Source organism: Bison bison, unplaced genomic scaffold (genome assembly GCF_000754665.1).
Source record: "Bison bison bison isolate TAMUID 2011002044 unplaced genomic scaffold, Bison_UMD1.0 scf7180017864383, whole genome shotgun sequence".
NCBI lineage: Eukaryota > Metazoa > Chordata > Mammalia > Artiodactyla > Bovidae > Bison > Bison bison.
In genome coordinates, this window is record NW_011494955.1 from 5992513 (window position 1) to 6010627 (window position 18115).

The 18115-nt window shown below is 49.8% G+C and overlaps 1 protein-coding gene across 1 annotated transcript in view; it reads right to left on the reverse strand.

The window, feature by feature from the left end:
• The window catches only part of LOC105001712 (keratin, type II cuticular Hb3-like), an 8172-nt gene extending 1802 nt beyond the window's left edge, over nucleotides 1-6370 (reverse strand). The window contains exons 1-8 of the mRNA XM_010858085.1: nucleotides 5987-6370; nucleotides 4169-4377; nucleotides 3005-3065; nucleotides 2788-2883; nucleotides 2044-2208; nucleotides 1646-1771; nucleotides 1173-1393; nucleotides 449-476 (exon numbers count right to left, since the gene is read on the reverse strand). Of these exons, the coding sequence (XP_010856387.1) occupies nucleotides 449-476; nucleotides 1173-1393; nucleotides 1646-1771; nucleotides 2044-2208; nucleotides 2788-2883; nucleotides 3005-3065; nucleotides 4169-4377; nucleotides 5987-6370 (1290 nt within the window). The remainder of the gene's footprint in view (nucleotides 1-448; nucleotides 477-1172; nucleotides 1394-1645; nucleotides 1772-2043; nucleotides 2209-2787; nucleotides 2884-3004; nucleotides 3066-4168; nucleotides 4378-5986) is intronic.
• Between the last annotated feature and the right edge of the window lie 11745 nt (nucleotides 6371-18115).

The following is an 18115-nucleotide window of genomic DNA, read 5'->3' on the forward strand; positions in this document are numbered from 1 at the left end:
TAGTGGCCACCGCATCTGGCCACCTTCGCTGGCCTCTCTTATCTGTTCAGCCCTCCCAGGAAGGACACAAAGGTTCAGCTGGTATTCTGAAGGTGTGGATGGAAACAGCGGGCAAATCAGGAGCCCTGGCTTCTGGCCCTGGATCTCCTTTGTGACCTTGGGCAAGTCCCTTCCTTGCTCTCTTAGTGTCCTCACTATACAAGCTGAGGGTTGTACTGTGTGACATCTGAGGTCCCTTCCTGCAGTGATCTTTTTCCAATCCCATTCATGCTGTGAGGTTCTTCCTGTTAGCTAATCTCAGTCTCTCCTACTGTATGACTAACCTACTCCCATTTACTGAGGGAATTATTTGAAACACTCCTCCTGGTATCTCTATACACTCATAGCCAGGACACTCTTATTGCCCAATCTAGAATTTTCCTTTTCATGGCTCAGAATACTTACAGACATTCACAGCTCCAACGCCTTCACACAGCCTGAGTGGGGAAAAGGTAAAAAAGGAAAAGAGAAAACAGGTTAGAATAAGATCCTCAAGTTTCCCCTGGGTGCCAGGATGGATCAAATGGGCTATTTCTGGCCTATATTTATGCCCTTGTGTTAACTTTTATAAAGTGATGTTCTGGCAGTTGCAGCAATGCCAGGGCACACTATTTAGCAAACAGAGTATATACTGAATTTCAGCCTCACTTGCCCCTCAGTTGGCTGCTTTTGTGCAGTGCACAGCCGGAGCAACAATACCTGGCATACCTGGCTGGGCTCAGCTTTAGTAAGAGGAAGTTTCCTTTGGGGAGTCACATGAGGCCAGGATCAGAGTTTGGCCAGCATCTCCACACTAGGGCAGGATGACTGCCAAGAAACCTGGCCGGGAGTGGATCTTGCAAGAGCTGAGGATGGAATAATTTGAAGATGTTCTGAACTGGGAAGTAGGGCACCTCGGTTCTAAATCTAGGAAGGCCCTGGGCTCTCTGGGACTCTGGACATTGCAGTGGCACTGGCCCTCATTTCCTCTCTGTATGCTACTGACCATGTTCTAGTCCTTCGAGATACGGGTTTCAAAGACCTCAGAGTCTAGCTTGGGACCAGTTCTTAGGACTGAGACTAGGATGAGGAAAAATCAGAAGTGGGCAGACCTATGCAAGTAGAGTTCATGCGGCAACTGAGGTGATCCTCACCTCTGCTCCTCGCCCTCCAGCAGGCGCCTGTAGGTGGCGATCTCGATGTCCAGGCCCAGCTTGGAGTTCATCACCTCCTGGTACTCCTTGAGCAGGCAGGCCATGTCCTGCTTGGCCTTCTGCAGGGCCTCCTCCAGCCCGGCCAGCTTGCACTTGGCATCATTGAGGGCTGCCTCGCCCTGCTGCTCAGCCTGGGTCACTGCAGCCTCCAGCTTGGAGTTCTAAGGGCCCAGGAGAGAACAAGGTGGGTTATGGCCTCTGGGTCTCTGTGTCCATTTCCTGGATGTGTCCAGTCTCTCCACCCAGATGAGATCACCCCAGAAACAGACCTCTCCCTTTTATCACCTAGGGCTCCCTGAGTGGCCATAACCTAGGACTCAAGTCATCCAGATGGGCTGGAGAGTGAATGGTGAGATCCAGTTGGGCACACACACTGCCGGTGAGACCCTGGGTGGGCCTCAAACACTCCTTACCTGGCACTTGGCATTCTCAACCTCAGCTGTCAGCCTCTGGATCATGCGGTTCAGCTCGTTGATCTCCTCCTTGGTGCGGCGCAGGGTCTCCGCATGCCGGATCACCGTGGCCTTGATCTCCTCACACTGGAGGGAAGCAGAAAGGCTCATGAAGCTCAGCATATGACATTCAACCCACTCAGGACAACATGGATGATTTGCAGGTTGTACAGTGCTCAGCCTGTGTAACCATACACTGCAACTCTGTCCTGCCACTATAACCTGAGAACTGTCTGCCCTTCTGTTATCATCTCTAGGGATCAGAATCCCTGGGGAAAAAAAAAAGGTTTTTCTAATTATATATACCTCAAGTCCCTACCACTGCTGTGTCTAGAAGGCAGGTGTCCTGGACCACCCACCTTGCTGCGGTACCAGCTCTCAGCCTCGGCCCGGCTGCGGCTGGCGATGTCATCATACTGGGCCTTGATCTCAGCCACAATGTTGTCCATGTTCAGGTCCCGGCTGTTGTCCATCTTGACGATGACCGAGGTGTCCGAGATGTTGGCTTGGAGAACATGGATCTCCTGTGGATCGGGAGTCAGGAAAGAGGAAGTATAAGCAAATTATCTGAGCTTTTCCTCACCCACCAATGGCTGTAATCTCTTTGGTCCATCTGGAGCCAAAGTCTCGTTTGGAGCAGACAATTCCCTGATGAAATTGCATCGCTTTCCATACAGATAAGAAATCCCATTTAGAAAAAAGTGCAATTACTTCTCAAATGTTTGCTTTGGGGATTTTTCAGGCCCCTGTAAATCTTGTCCCTGCAGCCAGCATGCTGGGGACACTTCCTTGGGGTCCAGGCCCCTGTGTGGAGACCCATTTCTTGTTCTCATGGACCAGCCACAGGCTTCTGGCTGCCAGAGAAAATCTGAGCTAGAGAAAGTGCGGTCAAGGTGTGTGCCTGGGCTTTGGTTTCTCAAGGCACAGCTGTCCTAGAGGTTGTCACCCTTACTAATTCCGTGCCCCTTACTAATTCTGTCCCATTTTGCTTCTCTATTCCTCTGCCTAACCTTCAATCTCAGCCTGTGTTCCCACATCAGCCGGCCAGTGGGAGGGCTGGACAGGGGCTCAGGGATGCCCACCAGGACCAAGAACCCTCTCACCTCCTCATACAACCGCCGCAGGAAATCGATCTCCTGGATCAGGGCCTCCGAGTTGGCCTCCAGGTCTGACTTGCGGATGTAGGCGCAGTCCACATCCTGTGTGGGGTTCAAGGGGCTGTGAGATTCAAGGTCACTCTGCGGGCTTGGCTGCAGCATCGCAGGACAGAGAGGACAGGGTGGCCAGGGGCTCAGGGAGGGGCTTGGCTCAGGCACTTACCTTCTTTAGAGCCACAAACTCATTCTCCGCTGTGGCCCGAAGAGCAACTTCTTCTTCATACCTGAGGGGTATGGGGAAAACAGGGCCCCTTCTGAGCAACTCTAAACTTGACCATGAAGCACGCAAGCAAATAAGCCTGATTTCTAGCTCCCCGCCTCCACTCATTTCCCCACCTCCAAAAGAAATGGGGTGGGACCAGGTGCTCCAGGCCTCCTGGGATACATGGGACTATTGAAACACCCACCTTCACATCACCTCTGAGCTCCTCAGTGGGGTGAGGGTGGAAGGGGGGCCGGGGGTAGGATCTAGAAGCTGTGTGTGTGCGAGTGTGTGTGTGTGCACGTGTGCGTGTGTGTGTGGCTGGGGCTGGCAGGTGCCTTCTTTTCTCACCCAGGCCTGCATTTCCCTTTCCTCTGAGTCCTCCCCTTGCCCCTGGCTTTGCTACAGGTGGTAGGATCTCCCCTCTGTCATCTTCCTCCTGGCTCAGCCAAGAGATGTGGAGCCTGCTGCTGCCTCCTGCTCTGTGGGCAGGCCTGCTCAGAGCTAGAGGCAGGGAGCATGGTGGCCTGGCAGTGCATGGCTAAGAGTATAACTGAAGGATGGTGGCCAGCTCTGGAAACCAGGTTCCTTTAGAGTACCCAGTGTGTGCCTTCGTATTCTGTGTCATTCTTTGTCATCAGAGGTCTCTGTCTGTGACTCTGCCATCTCTGCCTACCAGGGGACTGTAAGCCCCACAGAAACACGAGCTGGCTCTATCATTTGCCCCTGGATTGCTATCACCCTGTCCAGATCTGCCTGGTGCCTGATAGGTGCTCAAAAAGTGTTAGCTGAGTGAAGGGGTGAACTTCAAAAGAAGGTCCAGGACTTTGAAAGCTAGACTCAAAAGGATTAGCAATGTTAGTTTTCCTGGGGTCCTAAGAGAAGATCTATGGGTAGAAGAAAGGGAGAGAACATCATTTCCCTGACCTGCTGGTAGGAAGTCAGGCTGAGCTCCGTCCCCAGGGGGCCAGGACCCACCCATGGAACCCATGTACCTCGAGGAGGGGCAGAGAGCACAGGCTCTTCCTGATCATCAGGCAGAGACCCAGCCACAAGTCTGGATGCTCCCCTGTGCTGGGAGCCACCTTCAAGCCCTTCCCGGAGCCGGTGCCTTCCCACACTCACTTCTTCTTGTAGCCCTCCAGCACCTCCTGCACGTGGTTGAGCTCCGAGGACAGCCTTCCGCTGTCAGCCTCCACGCACTCGGCCTCCCGCCTCAGTGTCTCGATGTAGCCCTCAAACAGGGGCTCGAGGTTGCTCTCGCAGCACTGGCGGTTCTGATAGAACTGCAGCTTGGTCTCCAGTAGTTTGTTCTGCTGCTCCAGGAAGCGCACCTGCCGCACAGAGGCAGAGCCTGAGAACCTCTTCTTGTAGGACCAGAGGGCAAGAGTGGGGAGGGTCCCAGCACCAAGACCCAGGATCCCCAGCTCTCTGACTCAGAGTCCTCAGAAGCATTATGTCCCCTCTCTTTAAACCATGTTAGGGCCTCAGTGGCTCTCCTGGAAGTCCTTCCTTGGAGCTAATGTCAGTCTCTTCTAAGGCAGTGTACCTACTGTCATGGAAAACACTAAAGCCATGCAGAGTCCAGACCCTGTTGCTCTTGTTAATAATGTGTCCTTGGGCCCAGCACTTAACCCTGTCCTGACTGCTTGCCTTGCTAAGAGTTTAATGAGCCCTGTTGCAGAAAAGCACCCGAATGCAGAATGTCTACTATTCCAAGACAGGTGTGACTGTCAGTGTGCAAATGAACAGGTCAACCTTTTTAGAAAGACCAACTGTAAAAGTTAACAAGTAAAGTATGTGCCAATAATCAAAATCCTACGACAACAATGCAATTAGGATAATAGTCACCTGGACTATTAGTGCAGGGATGTGGTGTGTGCCAACTCCCTTGTTTTACAGATGAGGAAGTTTTATAGGATTGAGAGGTTCCCTAACTGCCTGAGATCTCATAGTGGCAGAAGAATTCCAACTTTGATCTTCTGCCCTGTGGGGTGGGGGTGGGGGTGGGGTGGGGGGAGCGGGCTTCTCTTACTACAATAATTGCTGACAATTGTGCCCAAGAGAAATTTCACATCCACTTTTCTTCCATGAGGTTGGCCCACCACCCCATTCAGGTCCTTTTGTGTAATAACTTTGCCACATCCCTGGTAAGTCCTTTCTTGTGCTACTCTTGGTCTCTCATGCTCTTAAGAGCTCCAGATCCTTTTGGCCCTTCCTGGTGGGTATCTCTGTAGCATGAATTCTCACAAGTTTGGCTCTGGATAACCTTCCCTGGCCCCAGAACTTTTTCTTCAATGAAGCCTTCTCCCCTGGCCCCTCAAACCACTGCCTCATGGCAGTTGCCTGGATTCAGTGGAGGAGACTTGAGCTGGACACTGACATCTGCAGATGGTTTCAACCAGACCACATACTACCTTCCTCTCCACAAGGCCAAGGAGAGTGGTGACCGAGTCTGTTGCTCACCCCTAGATCCCATGCACAGAGGCATGGACAGGCCATTCTGGGCCCTGCTCAGTGGCCAAGTAACCATTGTTATATAAAGGGCTCTGTGTGAACCAGGAGATTCCTTCTGGGCAGTCTTCCAGTATTGCAGTCACCAGCCCTGCTTGGACATGGAGAGTACCTCCTTACCAAGTAAGCAGCTGCTGGTCCTCAAATGCATTGAACACCCACACAGCGGCCCTTTGCTCACAGGATGTTATCTCTCAGCACTAGAGTTTCTGCCCCTAGTTCTGTTTCTGTGTTTTCAGTTTGTCTCCCCCATTAGACTAGGCAGCTTCTGAACCTATTCTTGTCTTTCTGTCTGTGTTCAAGAGGTATGACTTCCTCTCCTTTTGGCCTGAGGGCTTCTGTGGGCATGTCTCTGACTCCTTCCTCAGTGCCCAGCTGGGGTCCTGAGCATGGGTGGGATTCAGGAAAGGCATGATCAAGGAGACTCACCTTGTCGATGAAGGCAGCGAACCTGCTGTTGAGACACTTGATCTGCTCCTTCTCCTCTTGCTTCACGCACTGCGCATTGGGGTCGATCTCCAGGTTGAGGGGTGTGAGGAGGCTCTCATTGACTGACACGGTGGTGATGCAGGGAGGGCTGAGGCCGCCCACGCCACCGGAGCGGTACCCGAAGCTGCAGCCGAAGGAGCCAGCACGGAAGCCCCCGCAGATGCTGCGGCTACCGAAGCCCCCGGTGAGGCCGCGGTAGCAGGAGATGCCGCGGTAGGGGGCGGCCGTGATGCAGCAGCGGCCGGGCCGGGGTCCGCAGGCAGAGACGCAGCTGAAGGCGCGACTGCCGAATCCAGAGCCCACAGTGCTGAAGCCACAGGTCATGTTGGAGACAGGGAGGTGTCTGAACAGTGGAGAAGCTGGCAGAGGACTGAGCCAAAGGCCTGTGCTCCCTGAGCTGTGGCAGGCCCTTTTATGCACCAGGGCAGCTGGCAGTAAAAGGGGCAGCAAAGAGAAAATAGCTGCATTTTATTGGCTTGGCATCACCCTGGCCTCTTAAGAGCCACTGTTTGCCTATTCAGTAGAGCTGTGTCAACAATCTCGGCCTCAGGCCTGTTTCATCTTCAAAGCCATTTATGAGCTTCCTCATGGCCTCTCTCCGTCCCATTGCTACTGGAAGTGGAGACCTCCTACAAGTATCTAGCTGGACTCCATGCTCTGAGTGTAGGCAACAGTTGCAGTGACCTGGGGTAGAGCCTGCTCCCCAAATCCTTTCCCGAAGGCACAGGGCTGGACTATGGGCCCTGGACCTATGACCTGGCCTTGGGGTAGAGTGGTTGGCCTGTCCCATGGGGGGTTGGCTTGTCCCACACAACCTCTCGTTATGGGCCTCTTTGCCTTTATCTCTTAAAGTATGTCCCATTCTTCACCATCAAAATGAGCTTCTCTTAAGCTATTCCTACCCAGAGCCTATTCAGTGATGGGGGTTGGGGGAGAGATTTGGGAGAGAGCATGGCCCCTGCACTTTGGATATTCCTAGGAAGGCAGGAGCCATGGGGCATCCAATGGGACACAGGAGAATCTGAGTCAGAGAGTTCAGGAGAGAACCTAGGTTGTTCTTCAGAGTTCTAGGCATCACTACTGGTGGGCTTCCCGGGAGGCGCTAGTGGTAAAGAACCTGCCTGCCAATGCAGGAGACTTAAGAGATGCAGGTTTGATTCCTGGGTTAGGAAGCTCCCCTGGAGAAGGAAATGACAGCCCTCTCCAGTATTCTTGCCTGGAGAATCCCCACGGACAGAAGAACTTGGCGGGTCCATAGGGTCCAAAGGGTCACAAAGAGTCGGACATGACTGAAGCAGCTGAGCACACACTGGTGGGCCAGGGGGCAGGGGTGAGAGTAGAACACCCCAGAGCTGCAGGATTAATCCAGGGAGCATCCTTGGAGGTGTGTTGAAGGAGGACCAGGGTGGGGTAAGGCTAGGGTGGGTGGGAGAAAAGGAAGGAGTTCAGTTCTGATTTGGAAACTGTGCCATCACTAATTCTTTCATTCATTTGGTACATTCTAATCCAGTGCCAACCATGCACCTTGCTAGGTCCTGGAAATCCAGCAGAGACTGGAGGTATTTGGAGGCAGAAGAGGGTTGGCGTGGACACAGGGATGCCAAGGCTTGTCCACTGCAGGAAGGGGAGAGGTCACAGGTAGGAGGATGCCCCTAATGCCCAGGTTGAGTTGGGGTCAGATGTTGGTGGGGTGGAAGTCCTTTGGTTTCCTAGCAGGGAAGCTGAGTGATGACTGTCGGTGTGTATGTGCCCACTTGGAAGAGTGAAAGGTGTTGGAGGTAGGGGAGGTCACCAGAGTCCTGAAATGGTGTCACTTCCTCCCTCAGAGGATCCTTGGGTGAGCAGAGGTGGGGGTTCATGTGGCTGTCCTGAAAGCCAAATTCCCTTATTTTGCCCACCTCCTTTTGAACATGGACCACTGATGACTTTGATGGGTGGACTATGGGACTGAGCCAGGAGGTTTCCCTAATCTGAGACTTTGAGCCTATAAACCCTTCCAAGCGTATGTCTCTTGAGCACCTTTGTACTTGAGGATGACTCCTCTGATGAACCTGTTTCCTGACCCACTGCCACCAAATGCTGACCCAGTCTGGGCTAAAAATAGCCTTCCAAGCATCCTCCCAGAGCCTCACCTTTCGCCCTCCCTACCACCTCTCAGGTGAGTGGTCAGTTATGTCCCAGGGAGGGGCCATCTTTTCTGGGAGGGCAGGGAATGGGTGGACTGTGGAGATCTGGCAGGGAGCTGGGCAACATACACATGGAGCTGAAAACAGACCTTCCCAGGCCCTCCTCTTGAGCCCTGGGCACAGATATCCACAGACTCCTGTGCCTGGAGTGGGCTCTGTGGGATAGGGGCATCAGCTGTGAGACACACAGGAGGCAGCCTGGGAGTTTGGGGGTGACTGAGTCCAGCTGAATGGCCAGTGGGACTTTGGGGGCGCTTCTGTGGGAGGCATGCTGGTTGGTACTTTCTTGCTCAGCCCTTGCTGGCTCAAACATCTGCCAAGACAGAACCAGATATTTCTCTCCTCTTGTCTCAGCTGGAACTGGTGAGCTTCTGGAAGTTTCTCACTGTATGTCCAGTGGTTATGTGAGATTAATTCTTGGTCAAATGCTGTGGATCCTCCATCTGTCGCCACACTCCTAATTGCCTCTGTCCTCTGATCCTGCTTACCTACCTGGATCCAGTGGGCTCGGTATCCAAATTGGACTCTTCACTGAGGGTCTCTGTGTAGACACACCCATCTCCTTGGGTTGGGGGAGCCATGAGTGTTCCCAGCTCCTGGTCCTGATGGGCACGTAGACTCTGGAGATGAAAAGCACGGTTGGAAGCTCGGCTCTGCCACTTACTAGCTTTGTGACCTGTGATTAGTTATGCTTCCCCAGATTCCTTATCTGTAAAATATGAATGCAATCCAGATCTTGCTGGAATGTTGGGAGGATGAGGAGCGTGCCTGGAGGCAGGAGGTGCTGCCCCCTACACTGTATACTAACAGGGGCCAGCAGGACCTTGCAAAGGGTCAGTGAGCATTGGCTGTGAAGTGTCATCCTTGTGTGAGCAGAAAATAGCCAGGCAGCTTTATGAGGCAATCAAGGCCACCCCAGCAAGCTTTAATTAAAGCACTTATGTGTAAGTGGTCCAGAACAAAGAGAACTGAGCCCTGGTGATCCCCTTAGAGAGGAGGCTGACAAAGGGACAGCCGCATCCTGCCAGGCTGCTTCCAGCTGGGCTCCAGGCTGGATTGGGCCCCGCCCTCACCCTGGGCTATAAAGGTTCTGGCCGAGTCCCAGGCTGGTTCGGTCGCCAAGGCTTGTGCCCTGTGTCTCCCCTTCACACAGCTGGCCTGGGTTCGCCTGGGGACTGATCTGCCTCTGCTGTCTGGAATTGCAGCTCACCCTGTAGCTCTGATTCCTGCCTACCACCCTGGGATGGCTAGCATCACCCAGCCTTATTTATAACTGTGCAGTTTTCTGGTGGTCACCTGCCTGTCTGCCTGGCCTTTGACCCATGGATGCCCTGACTTTGATCATTTCTTCTTGCCTTTATACCCATGAGTCCTTTAATTCTTTTTACTTTAGGTAAAATCACTAGGCACAAGAGGACCATCCTGGCTCGGGCTGTGCCTGTGTGCTGCCGGTCTGGAAGCGATGAGGCTGTTACGGTGAAGCTGAGAGTCAGGAGATGTGGATACAAATCCCATCTCTGCCTCTGACTAGCTGTGTGACAAGTAAGTCCATCTGTGTGCCTTGTTTCTTCGTCTGTAAAGTGAGGATTGGAATGCTGGCCTCCTAGACCTCCCTGAGGATGAAATGAGATGGTCTCTATGAAAGCCCCTGAGGCTAAGCCTGCATTGCCTGCGGTCCAGGAGGGAACTGCGTCCCCTCCCCTTTGCCTGCTTTGTTCTCCAGTCTTGCCGCCTCCAGTTTTGCCTTCCAGCCTTGAACTTGCAATACACTGAGGCAGAGCGGCTGGATCTGATAAATCGTGGCACCGTCACAGACTCTACAACTGTTTATTCAGCGAGTACTGTGTCCTGTAAGAGATGAGGAGACATTTTCCGTACTTCCCTGTCTTCCAAAAGCTGACTGTTTAATCAGGTAGGTTTGGAAATAAGTACATGTTAAATGGATAGTAGATATAGTCCTTTTTCCAAGGCAGTTTGCGATCGATTATGATTGATTGTCAATTGCCTGATAAAGTGCATCTGTTTCAGGGACTGAGCTCACCATAGGTTGGTGCAGTCAGGGCGGCTCTGTGGGAAAGGCCAGACTTGAGCTGGGTTTTGAAGGGTGGGTAGGGCTTGGGGCAGTCAGAATGGTAGAAAACGGCAGAAAAGCACAGAAATATTCAAAGAGCACTGGTGGATCTCAAAGGGTGTCATACCTAAAGGGTGAACTTTGGGCTCATTCCAATGAAGGTTGGGAACAAGACAAGGACACGGGCTCTCAAAGCCATGATTGCTTGACATACTGGAGTTCCTGGCCGAGAAAATAAATATATGCAATTAATGTAGAAGAGAAAGGAATGGTATTATCTGTAGACAGTGGGATCAGCTGCGTAAAAAACTCAACAAAAATCAACCAAAAAGCTCTAGAAATGACAGGATGTGTTGAGCAGTGCTGCTGGTTTAACAAGATCAACTTACAAAAATTAAAAGTGTGTTTCTATATCAGTGTCACCAATGAGATAATAAATAGAAATTAAAGACACCATTCTTAAGAGTGATAAAAACAGCGCAGTAGTTGCCACGTAACAATAAACTATTCATACAATCTTTATGGAAGAGGTTAGACTCTTATAAAAGAATACAAGAAAATCTAAGTAGAATTATATCATATTCAGAAATAATCTGACCTAATATTTTAAAGATATCAATTCTCTCTAATTTTAAGTATAATGCAATATAATTCCAGCTGAATTTCTTTTGAGGGGCTTGATAAAATCAATCTAATTTTTATGCAAAAGAATAAAGTCCATTTACAGTAAAGTTAGTTATGAAAAAAGGAAAGTAAAGAGAAAATCTGAGGATAGAGAGTCACAGTAATTAAAAAGCCTAGTACCTGTGTAGGGGCAGGTAAATGGACCATTGGAACAGAAGAGAGAGCTCACAACAGGCCCTTTAATGTAAGATAAATTTGGTATTTGATGATGGTGGCAACAAGAGTTATTTATTCAGCTGGTGAGATAAATAAAAATAGACCCACTACACGGAAAGCATAGAGCTGGTGTTCAGTTTGTAATATATGCCATGGGAGACCTCAATGAATGCAAGGTCTGGACATGAAACATGCAAGTATAAAGCAAACAGAAGATATAAAAGAAAATCCTTGTAACTTAGGGGTGGGAAAAGACTTAAGCAAACTTTAAAAGTCAAAATCACACAAAAAAAGAAAAAATCAAAACAACAGGAAAAAGATAGATTGACATAATCACATCAAAATTAAGAATTCTACTTCAATGAAAGACTATAGAGAAAAAGTGGAGAGCCTGGGAAAAGCTTAATATCTGCAATGTATAAGGAGCCCTACAGAACAACAAGTGAAGGACAGGAAATCCAGTGGAAAGCTAGCCAGAGTCTGCACAGACAGCCCCCCAAAGGGAAAGACCAAATGGCTTTGAGGATGCTCTTGCCAGTCCTTAGAGGATGCAGACCAGAAGCATGAGATATCCTTCTACCATCAGAATGGCAAGGGTTAAAAAGCAGGTAGTACCAACAGTGAGTGGAGAGTTGGGAGAATGGGGACCCTAGGGCACTGGGGGTGGAATAAGAGCTGGTGCAGGCATTCTGGAAAGCAGGGTAGCACTGTGCATGTATTTAGGCATGTGTAAAGCCTAGGACCCAGCAACCCCACTTCTGAGGGAAGTCCGACCCCACATCTGAGAGCAGCCCCTCTGCCAGCACCAGACAATTCATGGTGGCCTTGCTTGTAGCAGAAGGAAGTGGGAGTCAGCCTAGATGACATAAAAGGTGATAAAGGTGTATTATGGAAGTTAGAAGCAACAGAACTGATGTACTTACAGACAACACAGTGTTGAGTTAAACAGTGTCAAAACCATACCATTTATGTAAATAAAATGTACACTGTCCAGAAGCACTGCTACTTACTTCACAGTGTGTGTGTGAATGCTTAGTTGCTCAGTCGTGTCCCACTCTTTGCGACCCCATGGATTGTAGCCCACCAGGCTCCTCTGTCCATGGGATTCTCCAGGCAAGAATACTGGAGTGGGTAGCCATTCTCCAGGGATCTTCCCAACTCAAGGAGCAAACCCAAGCCTCTGGCAACACAGGCAGATTCTTTATCATCTGAGCCACCAGGAAAGCCCCACTTTACACTAATAAGGCTATAATACTTTATACAATTTGGAGACATCATCACATGCATTACAGTTGGGTGCCTTTGGTGAGGAGAGTGAGAGGAGGGATAAGAAATGAGGGGGAACAGATGAGTAAAAGAGGGAAGAGCCTTCTATGGGCTGGTGAAGACACTCTGCCAAGAACTGGGAAGTGTGATGGACTCAACTCTGGCCAAGAGGTCTAAAAGAAAAACCAGAAATGAAACAAAGAAAGTGGGAAAGACCTAGGAGATAAGAAAGAGAGCTTCCTTACGGCCAACCTGAGCTGGGCTGAGGAGCCTTCAGACATCTTCTTCTGAGCCTTTGGTGCCTAGGCAGATGTATCTTGGAAGCAGATTTTTAAGGAGCTGAAATTGACAAGGCATAGGAAGGACCAGAGGAAGGAGGCCTGGTACTCAAGATCTGTTAGAAAGTTAACATGTCGGGGTGATGACTGTAGGTTGTCCAAGGAGGTTACACCATGAGGTACTGAGCACTCAGAGGGAAGCTTCTGGGAGAGTGAAAAAATCCAGGCTGGGAAGAGTCAGGGAAGCTGCACTTTGTGTCCATCTACCTTTGAAGGCTTCATGGAGGAAAATGGCTTTTCCCCAATCATGGCATTGGGTGCCTTTGGTAGCCAGACTAGGATGCCCTCTACTGGGGAAGCATGGCAATGCCGGCAGTCCAGGAGCATCTTCTCTAAGGTACCTCAGGTCCCAGAGTGGGCCTCATGCATCTCTGTCGGATGGTCTGAACCACAGAGCTCAGAGCTGTGAAATGGATTGCACATCAGGCTAATATGATGCAGCTGGATGAGAGCCTGGAAGTAGATATGAAAGGGCTAGTTATAAGTGTTTCTGGGCCATTTTTTTTTTTTTTTTTGGCTCCTGAAATTTCTCCTTTGGGAAGCCTCCTGAGCTGTGGGGGTTGGGGAACTCCGGAGGACACTGAGTCCCACCACATCCTCCAGGCAGCTAGCTCCTCCCTGTCTCATGACCAGCTTGAGCAACCCCTAAGTGGAACCCGAAGCTGAGTCCTCTGTCACTGCAGCCCCCTGGGTGTCCTCACCTCTTTGGGAGCCAAAGCATCAGTCCTGTCCCCTAGCAGCCTGACAGCATCTGGGGGTACAGCTGCCTCTCATGTTCCCGTCAACTTTCCCTCACCCCAACACAGACACCAAACCTCTTCTTCTTCAGGACTCCTCAGTTGCCCTCGACCCCCATGGGCTGCTGTCTTGGCCACCACTGTTCCTCCAGAAGCAGCGAGGGGGCTGGGACTGGGCATTCTTCCTCCTGTGTGGTCTGAGCAGCAGAGGGCAAGGATGGCTGCCACTCTGGGCTCAGAGCATCCGTGGGTGCTGCCTGAGAATTCGGGAGCTCCTTGAGACAGAACGTGAGCTGACCCTGCTGATTACTGCCCAGACCACAGACTCATAAGTAAAACAAATGTTGGCTTTTAAAACTGCTGTGTGTTAGACCTACAGACTTTGTGAACAAGCTTATGGTTGCTGGGGGTGGGGAGGATGGAGGAAGGGATAGGTAGGGAGTTTGGGATGGACATGTACACACTGCTATGTTTAAAATGGATAACCAACAGGGACCTACTGTATAGCACGTGAACTTTGCTCAATGTTAAGTGGCAGCCTAGATGGGAGGGGAGTTTTGGGGAGAATGGATATAGGTATTAATATAAGTAAGGCTGCATCCCTTTGCTGTTCGACTGAAACTATCACAACATTGCTTGTTAATTGGCTATACCTCAATACAAAATAAAAAGTTTTTTAAAATGCTCCTATGTTTTGGGGTGATTTACTACACTGGCTGGATTCAGTAATTTGCAACCACTCTTCATGATTAGAATCATCTCATTTCAGAATTTAAGATATTTTAAATTCATTTTAAGATTTCGGTTTTAAGCTCTGCTCAAACCTATTCTCTCACTCCACTTTTAAACCACCTCCCCAGGGCCCAGCCAGTCTGCTTACAGCTATAACGGCTTGGCTGGGTGGGGCAGGTCTCTCATAACACACCTCCACCTCCTTCTTTGAGGAGATTTTCAATGTGTGTTGCATCAAGGGGAAGCACTGTTGAGCAGGCCTCTGCCTAGGTGACAGCTGGTGGGGTGCGGGCTCCATGGTTGCCTACAGTTGAGTAGCAGTCCCACAAGCTCGTTGAGGGTTGATTCCTGTGAGGTCCCTCAATACTGGTGGAAAAACATTTGGCCACACTTTGCCTTCTGTGCTGCTGGGCACTGGGAAGACTGTGGACTTTCCACCTCGGCTTCCTCCCAGAACATCTCTGGGGCCTGTGACCATGAGGAGTAAAGGGCAGGTCCAATATGCAGCTCTCTTAGACCCTGGGGACTAATATCCTTTGGTGCTGAGCTTTGGGACTTGGCTGCCATTCTGGGGTCTCTGGAAAAATCCCCTGGATCTCCATTCCTCATGCAAAACCATAATGGATAACTTAGTTGTTTTGGACATCTGAATCATAGCTTTTTAGCAGCTATTTCACCCCAGAAATCAGAACAGCCTGTTTCTCCCTCTGGCATCAGATTCAGGAGACTCAAAGCTGTTCCCCCAGGTCCCGTCCTGTTTTCCCCAGTGATATGATGTTCTTCTGATAACCCCGCACCTCAGAAACACTGCTCCTGCCTTCCACCTGCCTAGGGCATGAGCAGGCCATGCCCTTCTTGTCCTGGCTCCAGGCTCTTATTCTGTGCCCGTCTGCCTGTCCTCTCTCCATCTCAGCACATCTCACTTAGCTTGAAAGCCTCTTAGAAATAGGGATCTAATCCGCAGGCAGGAACCTTCTGCTGACCTGGGATTGTGAGGGAAGGAGGTGTTACACTTAGTAAAACACTAAACACTTGAGGGTTGACCGAAAACTTCTGCATGTATGGAAGGATTTCTAAGTCTGTTACATTAAAGTCTATCTAAGGTGATGTGGGAGAAGGCAATGGCAGCCCACTCCAGTACTCTTGCCTGGCAAATCCCATGGACCGAGGAGCCTGGTAGGCTGCAGTCCATTGGGTCGCTAAGAGTCGGACATGACTGAGCGACTTCACTTTTACTTTTCACTTTTATGCATTGGAGAAGGAAATGGCAACCCACTCCAGTGTTCTTGCCTGGAGAATCCCAGGGACGGGGGAGCCTGGTGGGCTGCCATCTGTGGGGTTGCACAGAATCAGACATGACTGAAGCGACTTAGCAAGGTGATATGAGGTTGACCCAGCCCAAGGCCAAGATGGAATCGGAAATGCCCTCCAGGCTGTGAGGTCAGGCCACCTCATTTCACATCGGGCAGCAGGAGTGACTAGTAACTGTATTCCTTGGTGATTAATGCAGCATCCAACACCTACATGTCTCAGCCAGGCGAGAACTGCAACACTGATCAGAGCCTGGGTCTCTGATTTCCTGTGTGGAGGGCTATCCTACTGACTAGGTTACACCCTCAATGGTGCTAAGCGATCAAGGAATCAACTCTTACTGTATTTGAGCCACTTGGTGATGTATGGGGTGGGGTGAAGGATACAATGAGACTGATCTCCCCTGGGTGTAGGCCATAGGGGTGCATTTTTGGGTAAGGAATTAAAAAACCAATAGTAAAACTGACTAAAAATCAGTTTGTTCTTATCACCAAGCACGAGCAATTCTAAACAATGTCAGTGACAAATACTCTTCCCCACCAGAGCACACTGCTGCCACTCACCGCCCCCACCCCTCACCTTGGGGATACATCACTGGCATGATTATACACATTTCCCTTCAGCCCCGGAAGCTAACCTTCTTTACAATACAGGAATACAGGGATGCACCCAGTAATCCTGGAAGTTCTGCCTTCCCTGCCTTTAGGTCCTTCTGGGGCAAGAAGGCTCATCTCTGTGTCCTTTGGCTGCAAGATTAACGAGATTAGGTCAGAATTTGTAATTGGGCCAAAGGTATCATATATCAGGGAGCAAGCCAGGCTCCACAAGAAACTCCGCCCAAGGGATGCTCCATGTGAGATGCTGATGAACTAGCCTAATCTTCTCTACCTTTGAGAGTAAACGCATGAGGCCCCCTGACAGAAGGCAGCAGGGACCACTTCTGAGATGCCATCATGCCTGGGTCACCACTGGTCTTGAACAGTGGGAAGCCTTCTGCCCCAAGTCCCTGCATACCCCGGAGCAACTCGGTGCCGCTGCTGACGTGCAGCCTGCCCCCCTCTAACGTCCTCCTAGGAAGTCACCATCGCCCAGACCGCTGGGACACGCATTTTCCTTAAATCCTGAACAAGCACAACAGATACAGGGAATTAACCTAGACGGAATGTTAACAAAAGGAGATAATTGTGAGTTCATCAATTGTTGAGATGGAACTAGGACTTAAAGGGCAGTGGAAGAAACAGCTTTATATGGAAGAAACAGCTTTATGTGGAAGAAACAGCTTTAATGTAAAGGGAGGAAGTCACACTGTGCATAAAGCATTAAAAAACTCCTTGGAGTTAAGGAAGGATGTATTTCAGTGAAAAGGAAAGAGGAAAAGAAGCAAAGCTGGATGGAACCAGCCATTTCATCAGATGGTGGAGATGATGCTTTAGAAACACAGATGGAAAGATTTGAATATTGTTGAGTGAAGAATTTCATGTGTTGGACCCCAGCCAGGCGCATGAACACAGATGCTAAGATGAGAGCGTCTGTGATTTTTGGGGTCCCTCCTCAACAGTTCTGTCTCCAGAGGGTAGAGGAAACCATAAGGCTTAGTTTTCTTGGTCCGGGAAGCCCTGGTTGGTGTGTGAACAAAGCTAGCAGGAAGAGATCTTGCCCCTTGCCAGTCCATGATAGCAATGGAAGGACATTTTTTTTAAAAACACACTCATCATTTAACGAAGCTCTAGAAAAGTATATTGTAAAATTAAATTTCAAGAAATTATTGGTATGAATACACACTCAGAGCCCTAAGAAGGAATAGAAAATGAAATTCTGACAATACTGTCACGAATAATGTTAATGAAAAGAGACAGAGCTAGGCATTCAAAGAAATCAGTGTCGCTAAAGAGAGAGGTATTTTAACTCAGATTTTTTCATGTTTTTATTATTTATTTTTTGCATGAGATCAGCTGTTTTTAAAAAAAAAACACTTTTTATTGTATATTAAGGTACAGCCGATTAACAAACAATATTGTGATCATTTCAGGTGAAACTTAGATTTTAAGAGATTAGCTTCACAAGGGTTTGAGGAGAGGTCACGTGGTTTCAATTCCAAAGACGACAAAGTAGGTTTGCTCTTGTTTCTCCCAAGCAATGCTTGGGGCCAGAAGCAGCTCAGGTGCACACAGGTAAGGGATGGGACACAGCAGAAACAGGCCTGTTGGCTGGAGAAGAGAGTTCAGCATCTGTCTATCTATCTGTCTATCATCTAAGTATTCATTATCTATCTACTTATCTATCATCTATCCAGTGTACTTAGCACGGGCCCTGTGGAATGATGAACTCTAATGGATTCCCAACAAAACTGAGATCCCAAGGCTTCCCTAGGAAATGTTGAAGGCCATCCAATCTGACCCTGGCATGCTCTGTTGGGAACACGGGGGACCAGATAGGGTGGGTGACTTTTGCCAGGCTATAGCGTCAGCAGAGCCAGGATGAGTGTCTGGGGCACTGATCTTGGCATTTTTCTCACTGCTTCACTGCTTTTCTTTGTTGTGGAGACAGGTTTGCGTGCACATGAGCTCAGTCACCTCAGTCGTGTCCGA